At 39.1% G+C, this 13533-nt stretch overlaps 1 protein-coding gene across 11 annotated transcripts in view; it reads left to right on the plus strand.

The window, feature by feature from the left end:
- Positions 1 to 13533, plus strand: part of UTRN (utrophin) — a 367525-nt gene that overhangs the window by 245666 nt on the left and 108326 nt on the right. For all 11 annotated transcript variants that reach the window (XM_061991642.1, XM_061991648.1, XM_061991644.1 and 8 more), the window contains 2 exons: positions 5116 to 5288; positions 10936 to 11092. In XM_061991642.1, the coding sequence (XP_061847626.1) occupies positions 5116 to 5288; positions 10936 to 11092 (330 nt within the window). The remainder of the gene's footprint in view (positions 1 to 5115; positions 5289 to 10935; positions 11093 to 13533) is intronic.

Below are 13533 nucleotides of genomic sequence, written 5' to 3' on the forward strand. Positions count from 1 at the left end.
TACTCTCTCTTTAAGAGTCATGAAAAAGTGAATAGCTCTGAGTGAGGCAGAGGCTAAAGGGAACACTTGACACAGCAGTGTTCCCAGAGGCAGTTGATGGCAGCAGGTAAAATGTATCTGGTTCAATATAGACTAAATCTGCTGTCTAAATAAATAAATAAATAAGCATTCCCTTGCTTCCTGTGCTGCCTCAAAGATAGATGTTCTGGCTCATGTCTGTGGCATACGGTTATGTCCTTTCGTTAGCACTGACGTTTTTGTCCCAGCTGGAAGACTTTTCTGTAGATACTTTAGCGAACAGTTATTACCTTTATTCCTGACCTCTAAAAGAGGCAAGTGCAGCATTTCTATAAGTGTGTCTTTGCTGACTTGAACATTGTTTGTGAAGACAATGGGCAGTCATTTTTGTGAGACTTGCAATTCCTCGTACCTGAACCAATTCTGCTGTCCTATTCCAGTCACAGACATGATTTGTATTGGGTGCAAGTACAAAATTGTTGTGTCAAAATACCCTGGGGGTAACCTTGTCTGGAGAAAATGTAGTTTTCCAAGCTATTTTTCATTCATGAGTCATCAGCCTCACTCAACCCTACTAACTCCTCTTGAAGATCTTCATGTGGTTCAAAAGCCACAACAATTTGCCTGTTCTGTGGTTTGTCCCATATGTATCCAATCTAAAAAAAGCCCTATGAAGTTATCATTTGATATACAGCGGTGGTGATGTTTTTCATAAGAGTAGACTGAATTTCCTGTTATATATGTACATATATAGTAAAACTTGAAGAATATTGATAATAGCATCTCTGGTGTTATAGGAATATCTGTCTACCTTACAGAATAAAATAACTTCCCTGATTTAGATCTTTGTATCATCCGGTATTCTTAATAGTGAGAGTGGAATAACATAACATTTCTCATATTATAAAATGCATTGTTAAATTTTGGGGTGGAAATGTAGAGTTTTCATCCACCAGTCATGCTTTTACCTTCAACAGAAATTCAGACCTTTTAAAGAGGAAAATATTTTGCCTGTGTCAATGGCAATGTACTGGTGAAAATGGTATAAACAAAAACTAATCTGGAAAAGCATGAATGGAAGTGAATTTGATACCAGCTCAGGGGATTGTGGCGTGACTTAAAGGTCCTCTGGACTGACCACTTTAGAAAAAAAGGCATTAGAATGCCCATCATCATTGGAATGCTGTTGGTTTGGTTTGGGATTTGGGATTTTTTTTGTCTTTAAAGGATTTTTTTTGGTTGTTATAAAGAATTAAGTTTCGAAAGGACAATTGTCTACCATTGAAACTATTTCAAATATCTTTGCAGTATGTAAAGAAGAAAAAGAAGAAAAGTTTGACAGGTGGTTGACCTTGAAATTGGAGTCACAAAGTTAGGTTTTGTTCAAATCTTTCAGTTTTTCCCTGGGTGAGTCATGCTAGTCTGCCTTTGGACTGTTCCAGTAGCAACTCCAACTGGAATCACCTATATCTTTTCAGAATTGTCATCTATAGCATTATTCAGTGTTGCATACTGTGCTTATACATTCTTTAGACACATGTCTTCAGTTGTCATTATATGATAATTTAGTATTTGATTGAAAACAAAACAGTAAGGAGACAACTTATTATGGAGGCAAGCATAAAATGAAGGCTTGAATCCTGCAGATAAATCATGTACTGTGAGAGGGATAAAAAGGGAGAGAAACAAAGGCTAAAATTCAAAATGAAGATAAGGGGATTTTGAAATCACCAGGCTATAGTGGAGAAGACAAGCAGCAGTTTGATCTTGATTCTTAAAAGGAGTTAAAGGAAAGTGGCAGTCTTCTAATAGCCTGGCTAGGGTTGAAGTAGATATTTAAATGTCAACCTAGGTCTTTCTTCTCCTTTCTGTCTTTCAAGGCTTTGACACTTGCACCTTGATTGATATGAATTCTTTCCTTGAAGAGCTTCCTTTTGATTTAGCACCTTAATCCTGCAAGAACTTGGGGCATGTAAACAGATCTGTTGACCTCTTACCAATAAATTATCAATCCAGTGTAACAGATACTAATTAGTGCACATACTAATTGAAAAATTTGAAAAATATAACATTTCTATAGTAAATCCTCCAAAATATTAAGTTTATAAATCTATGTAGCTACAGTTTAAGAGCTATGAATTCCTTCTGGTAAGCAGCCCTTCTATGTTTGTAGTGTATTTCTTTAGGTTTCTTATTTGTCTTCTTTTGTTTGTTTTTCTTTGCTTTGTTTTGCAAGCACTGGGAGGGTGCGGTGGCCTTGGGTCACCTTTACATTGGGCTAAGAATGCTGGTGTTTTATGGTTGAGTCCCCCTCTTTGTGGCAAAAGCAACAGATTTTTTTCTGTTGCTCCTGCATCCTCCAGTTGGCTGCTCCTGGGATTCTGCATATGGAGCTTCCATATGATAATAGTAAATGTTCATGAATGCTTTTTAAAGTACTGAAAAAATGAAATTGGGTCCTGAGAAGGGATAATCACCCTTTTTCATCTCTTTTTGCTGCATAGAGGGCACTGGAGAGGAATGGAGAAACACTAACTAAGAAAAAGGCAGGAGGAAGAAGTAATAGATCAGTATGAACATGAACTGGAGTGTTTATGGAATAGGCAGAATTCTTCTTTCAACATTGAAATAAGAAATTCTAAGGAAGGACAATCACAACATGTTTGCAAATCTCATGAGATTAGAATAAAGGAAATTACTACCACTTGCCACAAATCTTAGAACAAGATGGAAGCCCAGCATCCTTGTTAGCCTTCTAACAGAGGGCAATACCTGAATAAAAATCTTCAATATCCTTTATTTCATTATTAAGCCGAGCTAACTTATTGTATCCATCTTCTGCCCTTAGATATCTTTCCCATCCTGCCTTCCTACTGTGCTTTCTTCCATGTGCACGTTGATATGGGACACATTTGGATTTCTCTCCCTCTCTTATTTTAGTTAGGACTGTGATGCACTAGTTTTCATAAACTTTCTCTGTCCTGATAGTTTAAATGTTAGCTGGCAGTGCTTTTTCCCTCCCCCCACCCCATAAAATGGAAAGCAGAAAAGGGAAGTTAATTAGCAAAGTTGCTTCTTTCAACTGAGTTGTCACAACATGTCCATCACAGATGGAGCTCAGGAAAGAAAACAGCAGATTTATTATGCCTTAATCAATGTGACATGACGACTGGCAAATGTAAGAGTGAAACCCATTTGAAATGAAACATCTTTAGGCATGCATGCTTAAGCACTCTCTCAAATGGAATCAAAGCTAGGATGTTTTATGAAGGTTCTCAGTAGCTTTGAAATTAATGTTTTGATTGTAGAATGGAAGATTAGAGATCAGTGTATTTTCAGTGAAGTTTTCTTTTGTAACTGTAACGAGGCAGAGAAATGGATTTGACATGACCAGACTTCCGTAGCACACACTAGCGTGCAATCCAAATTGTAACTGCTGTATGTGGCTGTATCTCTTGATGTGTGGACTTGAGCTGATTTTCACTGAGTCTGCTTATGTGTTGTTGATGTAAGGACAGGAGCTGCAAAAGTTTTTATTCTAAGCATGTGTTTTGCTTAACTGATGACTATGCAGTCTTATTTGGGTTGACTGATCATCAGATAACTTCAGTTTTGGTTTTTCATTTTAAATGCCATTGCTGGTATCTGTTTTCAGAATGATGATTTTTATCAGGATAACTTAAAGACAGCAAAAATGACATTTTACTTGTTTTCAAGTACTGAAACTCAGGGTAAAGGATAGGTAATTGTCCAAAGTCACATAGTAGCTCAGCTGCAAGACCAGAGCTTCACTGGTGACTCCCTCTCCCTCCTCCCCACCACCTCCTTGATCTGCTTGCTTTTCTCTCTCTGACTTTCCTTCCTCTACTTCTCCAACTATATCCTCACTTATTTTTGCATTCTTTCCTAGCTGAAATAAGCTTTCCTGCTGTCTAAATTTCATAGGTTCCATAGCTTCCAGCTATCAATTGTAGATGTGCAAGCAGCCTTTCTAAGATGCAGACCTACATCTTGAGGATGAGTAGGTACAAGAGCTCCTTCTTTCTCTGCGATGGAGATTACTGAGGAGCTGTCTGAAAGAACAGAAACCTTTAAGGGGTTTCAGTTATTGAATTTCTTCTGTTGCACAAGAAGTTTGTTTGTATCTACATCAAGTTTCTGTGGCCATCTTCACTGATTAATCCTAATGAGACAGCCAGCACACCTTCTGGCTCCACACACGTACATTGCTCTGTTGGAGTATTTGTAGATGTGTGGATGCTAGAAAGCGTTGATGGTGATGCAGGAAGTTTTGTCTGCTCTTATGATGTGTTTTAAAAATCATACTGTGTTCAGACAAAGACAACATCTGTAATGTTTTTCTTGAGACAGGCAGTAGATCTGAGAATAAAATGTGTTTATTTTCCAAGCAGAGGAGAAATGAATACACTGAACGGAAATGACAAGCACTTCTTTTTTCTTGTCTGTATTTACTATGGAAATCAGATTCTAATCCATCCTGCTGTTTTACATCTACTCTTCCATATATTCTAATCCGTGGTGTACAGTGCTTTAATTGTAAAAATGGGCTTGTCATTAAACTGTAGTCGAAGAACATAGGTTTCAGTTAAAAGCTTTCATTGCATATGATCTGAAGCATTACATAGAATCTGAATTTTGCTGGGCTGTGTAAGGTTTCTGCAGTGTTTTCTTTCAAAGAGGAAAGAGACAATATACAGGCAAGGCTGAATCTATCTAACTTCTGAGCAGGAAATGATTTCTAGTGCATTTGCAAATGCTACACTGTGTGAAATGCGTGGGAGAACAGTAGCCAGTTACCTTCAGTGCTACAAAAACATGTAGAGAAGTTACTGTTTATAGTTCTGAGTTGTATTTCGCAGTGAAGGATGATTTTGGAATGCTTTTACTCAGACTTCAGAAAGCTAGACCTTTTATACTGATATTGCAGGTTTTTACCTTCTGCATCCCTTTTCAGAGACACCCAAGAAAATCAGACTATGTGGTCTGTCCTAGTACTTAGGAGTAATAATTACAATAAGAAACCCTTCCTTTATTTAGAGAACTAAAATGTTTGGAATTCTCTTGCTGATATTTCAGGACATCCAAGCTGAGATTGACGCCCACAATGACATCTTTAAAAGCATTGATGGAAACAGACAGAAGATGGTGAAAGCCTTGGGAAACTCTGAGGAAGCCGCTCTGCTCCAGCACCGTCTTGATGACATGAACCAGCGCTGGAATGACCTGAAGGCAAAGTCAGCTAACATCAGGTAAGTGGTGTCAAGACATGAATGGGGCACAGTTGCTGCCTTCTAAAAGGCTTGGGAAATGTGACTGTGGCACTGGGATGAAATTTCCCTTTTGTTCTGTAAAGAACCTTTGAACGCAGATATAAAAACTTTAGTATACTTGCTCACCGTGCAGACTGTTTGTTCTCTCTCCAGAACTGTGCAGTTATAACATGCCAATTGGACTAATTTTTGCAGAAAGTCTATTGAATCTTTCCTTACTGTAAATCAATAGCAATGTCATTGAAGCAATTCAATGAATCTACAATTACTGTAAGGAGAAATCAGGGGATTGTTGTAATTGTTTTTACCACTGAAGTTAATGATTTGATAGAACTTGCATCTGAACTGTCTTGATCCATATTGGTATAGTAAAAAGGTTTTTTTATTGCTGCTATTCAATTAAGAAATGTGATAAAATACATTGAATAATACATACTTAAAAATTTTTTGACCCTACCAGTGCCAAACTCACTGTCCAAATGTAGTCATTATTAAAATCTTCCTTGAATAATTTTGGAAGTAGAATTTTACCATATTCATTAATGTAAATAAAATTCATTTAAGTGAATTACGTAGAGAAGAATTTATTGAGCTTTTTAATTGCAGTGACTTGCTTGTTGATTAAAGGAAACTGTTCTCTTAATAGAACAGAACAATATTAAGCATTCTCATGAATTTTCCAAAGACCGTAAAAATTAGTTGAGCTTGGATCTCAGGCACAAGAGTTTGAGAGTGAGATACAAGGGAAAACATGACACTTTTTGTCTCCACTCACCCTGTCACTAACTTGCTAAATAGGTAAGTGAAACTAGTACATCTGCTCCAAAAAAGCCCATAAGCAGAGCTTGGACCAGAGGAATCAAGCAGTTTAGTGTGGAGGCTTGCAAAGACTGGCTTGACTACTCAAATAGTTTAAACCTGGGCTGTTGTGAACTCTGCTCACAAATAAGTGAACATATGACAGAAACATGCTCACAAGATAACTTAGCAACTGTGGAGTTCCAGCAAGAACAGTTAACTTACTTGGCCTTTCCTGGGGTTGATCATAATTTGAGAGAAATTAATGGCAAAGAAGGGGCCTTCAAGCCATCTACCTTGGCCAGCTGTGAATTCCAAGGCAGTAATGCAGAGACAGCATGCAGTAAGTGTTCAGAAAAGTGGGAATATTTGTTCCTCTGAATACAGACCTGTCTTTTCAGTTCTGTGTAGATATGGTATGTGCATCCCACTGGGCAGCATTCATGTTAGGAGTGTTTCTGTTAACTCTGCTGGTACCTGCAATGCTGCAGAGTCTTGTGACTGAGCTGCAAGTAGAAGGTTTTCAGGATACCCTTAAGAGTGCTTCTGAATACCAAATGATTGATGCTGGGAATGTTGTTCCAATCAGTTCAAAACTGAACAACCGTCTGCAAGTGACCTGTGTTTTTATCAGAGCAGATTCTTAAGCCACCCAAAGACTGACAATTCATTTTTCGCATAAGCACAAAAGCCTGATGCTTTGTTTGCAGGTTGTGTATTGGGAGAAGTACTAATTCCAAAACAAAGGCCAGAAATCCTGGTTTTGAAACCAAAGAAGCCCAAGAAATGTTTCAGAACTTGCAACATAGTTTATCGACTGTCTTTGGTCATGTCTATATGACAAATGTAGATGTGATACTAAAACTTTACACTGAAATTGAAATTGGAGCATATCTTGGTTCTCTTGCTCCTGTGCAGTATTTACTTTGAATGGGTTTTATTGAATGCATGTATTTACTCTCCCCAGGAGAACTAAATGCTTGTGTCTGCTCTTCAGCAGCTGCTATATTCATTTTTATTTTCAGTATTGCTTCTGACAAGATTAAAAGGGTAACATTCAGGAAAAGTCCAGGCTGATTTGATATGTTTTCTCCTGTGTGTGTTTTTTTTCCCCCTTAGCTGCTTTATGACCTTTCAAGAGAGGTTATCTCACTTTGGATTCAGAGAGGAATTTTAAAGTCCTCATTAGTGCAGCCCATTTCCTTCCCACCTCTTACTGCTCAACCCCAAGTTTAGCTTGTACTGGTCTTTGAAACCATGAGTTAGTGGTATTCTTCTATTGTCATTAATCTGACAGGCATGTGGGTACTCATTACTGGTACATTACAATGCATTTAGTCTGGAATCATATACCATATTATTCACATTAATCTCAAATTAGGTTTTTTTACTATTAATATTATTGCACTGTATGTTAAATTAAAAATGAGTCACTCTTAAATTGGCCTCTAGTTGCAGGGGATTTTTTCCCCTTATAAAATTCTAAGTCATTTTGCATGTAAGAATTCCACTAAATAATTAGAGCGGAATCCTGAAGCCTCAGAGTGCCAATTTTTAGTGGCACAAGCCGCTTAAATGTGCAATGGTAGTAAGTCATGATGAACAGAGATTTCACTACGAAATGTATGAAAAGCTTTAGATCTGAACATTTTTAATTGTGGTTGCTTCTAGAAATTCATAAAGATGCCTTATTTTTCTAATAATCCGTGGGTTTAACAGAAAAAAAAGTGTAAATTCAAATGTGGTTTTCCTTGGCTTAGATGAAAGAGCAGTACCTTTCCCTTGCCTGATAAACAGGGAGTATAACTCCCTTTTCCTTTCTAGAAAGGAGGGCTGTTTCTGATTACCTAGCATCTGAGAGTAACATACATGCAATGCTTTGCAGCTTGGTATTTCTGAGGGCGTTTTTGAGAGGATGTCAAACTGTTTGTGCAAAGAAGGTAAATATTGTATATAGACTACCCTGGGCTGTTAGGAGTGTGCCCCTGTGCATACTGGGGTCTTCAGGGACCAGCTATGGTGAATATTCTAGCTATGAGAAAGATGCCTTGTGCACTAATTGCTGGAGAGTTAATACTACCAGTTCAGGAAGAACATGTTGATTGTCTTAAGTAGTCACTGTTAAAGAGCTTAAAGAGGCCAGGAGAGTCCAGAGTGCATTTCATTCAGGAGCTGCTGGTCTGCAAATCAAGGCCTGCAGGATGCTTTTCCCTGCTATGTATATAACTGCAAGTGTAATAGCTGTTTAGGCCCAAGTTACAAGCAGCTGGCTTGAATTCATTATTGAGAAAAAGGTATGAGTGAGAGCAAGAAGGGCTGATAGAAACTGATGCACAAAACTGTAAAGTATCACTTCTAGCAAGTACTTAGAAGGCATAACTGGCTGGCTGGATGGAGGGAGAGCAGCAGATGCCATCTACCTTGACTTCAGCAAGGCTTTTGACACTGTCTCCCATAACATAATCGTCAGAAAGCTCAGGCAGTGTGACTTGGATGAGTGGACGATGAGGTGGATCAAGAGCTGGCTGAATGACAGAGCCCAGAGGGTGGTGATCAATGGCACAGAATTGAGTTGGAGGCCTGTGGCCAGTGGGGCTCTACAGGGATCAGTTCTGAGGCCAGTCTTGTTCAACATCTTCATCAATGACCTGGATGAGGGGACAGAGTGTACACTCAGCAAGTTGGCTGATGACACCAAACTGGGAGGACTGGCTGATTCCCCAGAAGGCTGTGCTGCCATTCAGCAGGATCTCGACCATTTGAGAGTTGGGCAGAGAGGAACCTCATGAGGTTCAACAAGGACAAGTGCAGAGTCCTGCATCTGGGAAGGAACAACCCAATGCACCAGAACAGGCTGGGGGTTGACCTGCTGGAGAGCAGCTGTGCAGAGAGAGACCTGGGAGTGCTTGTTGATAATAAACTAAACATGAGCCAGCAATGTGCCCTTCGTGGCCAAGAAGTCCAATGGCATCCTGGGATGCATCAAGAAGAGTGTAGCCAGCAGGTCAAGGGAGGTTCTCCTCCCCCTCTGTCCTGGTGAGGCTTCATCTGGAGTCCTGTGTTCAGTTCTGGGCTCCTCAGCTCAAGAGGGACAGAGAACTTCTGGAGAGTCCAGCACAGGGCTACCAAGATGATCAGGGGTCTGGAGCATCTTATGATGAAAGGCTGCAGGAACTAGGGCTGTTTATTCTAGAGGAGACTGAGAGGGGAATCTTATTAATAAGTAAATGATGGGTGTCAGGAGGTTGGGACATCCCTTTTTTCTATTGTATCTATCAACAGAATGAGGGGTAATAAGATTGAGCTGAACCACAAGAAATTCTGTTTAAACATAAGAAAAACTTTCACTGTGAGGGTGAGGGAGCCCTGGCACAGGCTGCCCAGAGGGGTTGTGGAGTCTCCTTCCTTGGAGGTCTTCAAGACCCTCCTGGACACGTTCCTATGTGACCTGATCTAGGTGGACCTGCTTCTGCAGAGGGGTTGGACCAGATGATCTCTAAAGGTACCTTCCAACTCCTACCATTCTATGGTTCTAAGATACTTCAGGGCTTTCTCCCGCAAGGGGTTACCCAAGTGCCTTCCTGAAGGACGTGAAGGAAAATAATTTCCTTTTCCTGAAGTTTAGGTGGTTTATCCTTTTCAGAAATGCTTTTTTTTCTTCTTTCTCTGTATCCACCCAAGCCCTGCATGTACACTCTTACTGACTGCTTTTTGTGGCTCATCTATCCCAGTGTACCTGGGAGATCCCAGCGGACCTAAAGCTAAGCTTGCCTTGAAATTAATGTTGCAGCACATCACCCAGCAATCCCATTATATCAGTCCCACAACCACACAAGCATTGTCATATCAGTCCCAAACATTCCTTCAAATGCCATTTGAGATGATAATGCAAGAGAACCCAGGTGAAAGTTTTAAGAGATGAGATAAAGTGAATAATAATAATAAGGATGATAAACCATGTGCAAAATAGGAAAGGGAAAAGGTAGAAAACAATAGTAAAGTTCGGTTGTCTCATCTGTCAGAGGCAGGGCAGGAAGGTGCAGAGCTGTTGTCTGCACTTCAAAAAAGACTTTTCTTTCTCCACACAGGTGATAGAGTAGAGCTATTGTTGTTTACTGGTATAAACAAAGTGCATGCTTGTCTTGAATCCATAATACACAATGACTGCAGTAAAAAAGGGATTACTGTTTTCTGTCGAAGGTTTCCCTGCAGCTGTGTAGGCACTGCAGGGAGAAGTCATCAAGTCAAGATGTTTTTGAAAATAGTAGGAAAAGAGCATTCTGGATTCCAGAGTTTTTGTCAGTTAAACTGGGGGACATAGTCACTGTGTCATTTCTTTAATAACTCACTATAGACTAAAGATAATGTGTTAAATAATGTGTCACTGATAGCGTTATGCAGCAGAGGCAATTTACTGTTGAGCTGGGAAAACTTGTTGCTTTTGCTGCTGGAGAGTCAAGGTCCTAGCATAAACTGGTTCAGTTTTGCAGTGCTTTAGCTCCCAAAATGATGCTTGTGCTTCATGCACTGTGGTGGTAGAGTCACAATGAAACACAGCATTTCTTTATGTTGCTCAGACATTCTACGATGAAGACTTCAGATAACTTAAAACATAGGTCACATTTATGTTTCCTGTTTTTCTTCTGCTTATGCTGATTTACTGTGCAAAATGTTTAGGAGAAGAGGTTATTTTTAGCACAAAGTTGCTTTGGATTTAAACACTTGAAATGTTCCTATCTTTATGGTGAAGCAATTTTATTTATTTATTGCATTCTCATGATGATTTTGCCATTCTGGGCTTTAAAGTTCATCTAATGTTGTTTCACAGGACTCACTTGGAGGCCAGTGCAGAGAAATGGAACAGATTACTGGCATCCCTGGAGGAGTTAATCAAATGGCTGAATGCAAAAGATGAAGAACTGAAAAAGCAAATGCCTGTTGGAGGGGATGTTCCAACCTTACAGCAACAGTATGACCACTGCAAAGTAAGATGCTTAAGTTTTGTAGATAAATATGCTACTGTGAAATACGTTTGAGTACAGGCAAAATATACAGGTTTATATTGCAATTGTTTTTGAGAGGTAAAACTTGTGTGCCTTGTATGTTGTAACTATAATATGCCATTCCAGCTCTCTAGTTTTGCTAGTTCTGTTCCAGTTTTGTACATACTAGGATGTTAATTCCGAACTATTTTTTGACAATCAGAGTTGCAGACTGCCCAGAGGGGTTGTGGAGTCTCCTTCCTTGGAGGTCTTCAAGACCCTCCTGGACACGTTCCTATGTGACCTGATCTAGGTGAACCTGCTTCTGCAGGGGGATTGGATTAGATGATCTCTAAAGGTCCCTTCCAACCCCTACCATTCTATGATTCTATGATCTACAATATGTTTTCATTTATGTAGAATGTAAAGTCTGTCTCACTAACTCTGATCAGTAATCTTTTAGGTTGTTATCTGCCATTGGATAAATTCATTCTAGTAAAGCTGGTTTCGTCTCACTGTATTTATTCTTCTGTAAACAGGGAAAGAGAACAAATGCAGCTTTATGTAGCTAATTGCATAACTATGTTCCCCACTGCCAACAAAACACTGATGTTTCTTTTGACTGTGGCATTTAGTGAGGGCAAGAATTGAATTTGGGAAAACAGTAGTACAGAAATACTCAGAATATTGTGAGGAACTACAGGAAAAGTAGCCTGACAGGAGCAGCACATTTGAGACTTAACTCCGAAATAGAAGAGCTTAAGGAAATCTGCATATATTTCTCCTTAATTTAATCTTTTGAAGTGAAGTTATTAGCATAAACTCAGGATCTTTGTTTCTTGAGAGTTCAACTCTTCCTGTTCTTGTCCACTTAAATAATCATGCTCTGTTTGTAGGCACATCTGCTGTGAATGCTTTATAACGATCAAACTATGGATTACTAGTGCAAAAGAGTAACAAAAGCCTGCAACAGTTCCAAATATGTTTTGAAGGAGGTCAATAGGAGGTGCAGATCATTTCTAAGGGCTTGTTTGTTCTCTTGTGATATATTATATGTGTGATAATAACAAATAATACTGCTAGTGCTTCTCACTTGAAGACCTTGAATTGATATATAAAATGGTAGTTTTTACACATCATTCCAGAGTAGAAAAGTTTTAAGAGTAGTGATAGTGGATGGCTCACGTGAGTCACTAGTGAGCTGCAGCAGTGTGAAGGAGAGTTGTTTAATCCTTTGTTCTGTGTTGACATTAAAGGCTCCAAAATGTGCATTCTGGAGCTTTTGGACATTATTCTTTGGTTTTTTTTTTTTTCAAAAAGACAATGTTCTTGCAATGTCATGGAGAGTATTGCATATAGATGTCTCTGTCCAGTATTTGATGTGAACCATTGTCTGCAACAGCACAAGGTTAAAGGTGGACTTTTTTTATGCGTCTGTGGAAGCCAGAGCACAATATTCAGTTGTGGATATTTCTTAGAAGATAAGCACTCAGTTATCTCAGCTATTTTGGTAGGGACCAAGCGATTCCTGTACTATGTGTTGATACTGTGCCATACTAAATGTGTTTTTAGCACTTGATATTTCTTTTTCTAGTGCAGTGTTGCTTATTAGTTACTACTAAAGGAGGGAAGCCAGATGACATCTGTCTGTTGGTTTGATTCTCCATGGCAATGCCTGACTGATGTTTCTCAGCAGAAACTGTTCTTTCCTTGCAGAAGCTGCAGTTTACAAATAAACTACATCAAGCTGAGAAGTTATGGGGTTTTTTTTCAGGAAGAAAGTGAAAACTGAAGGGAAACAAACTCCAAATCTCTTTGGAGATCTTTATTCTGCTTCCTCAGCATAGTTAAGTGATTGGTCGGTGTGGCTAGGATGTTGAATAAAGGTGCCTTTGGTTGAGGAATTCTTTTCCCCCTTTCTACTCTTTCATTGAATTCTTCATAAAATAACTTTGTGTTTCCATGCTGTCGGTCACAGCATGTGAGGGTGTTGCTGGCTGGTGACACTTTGCACTGAAAGTGCTTTTGATTATGTATCCCGTGTAAGCTGTAAGTTTTTCAGTGGGGATTTGAGGTGCAACTGTATCAGGCAAATACTGCTTAGATGTGACTTGATTTCTCTGAATCTCAGGGATGCTCCCTTTTTTCCACCTCTCATCCCAGACTGTTAAGGTAGTACTTTAAATGTTTCTTTGCTCCTACTTCTTCAAATATTAAACCTTTGAATCATTTCATGTTATTTGTAAGATTTACTTTTAATGAACTGATTTTTTTTTTTTGCTGAACTTCTGCAGTACCATGTCAGCCAGCCTTGGAAAGATTCTCCCCAGGCTTCCCTCAGGAAAGTCTGAGTGCCTATGCTCTTCTCTTTCCTTTAGTTTCACATCTGGGTGTCACTTTGAAGTTGTCCTTGTGCAAATTGAGTAGCTAAATATCTCACTTTA

Source organism: Colius striatus, chromosome 2 (genome assembly GCF_028858725.1).
Source record: "Colius striatus isolate bColStr4 chromosome 2, bColStr4.1.hap1, whole genome shotgun sequence".
Classification (NCBI taxonomy): Eukaryota; Metazoa; Chordata; class Aves; order Coliiformes; family Coliidae; genus Colius; species Colius striatus.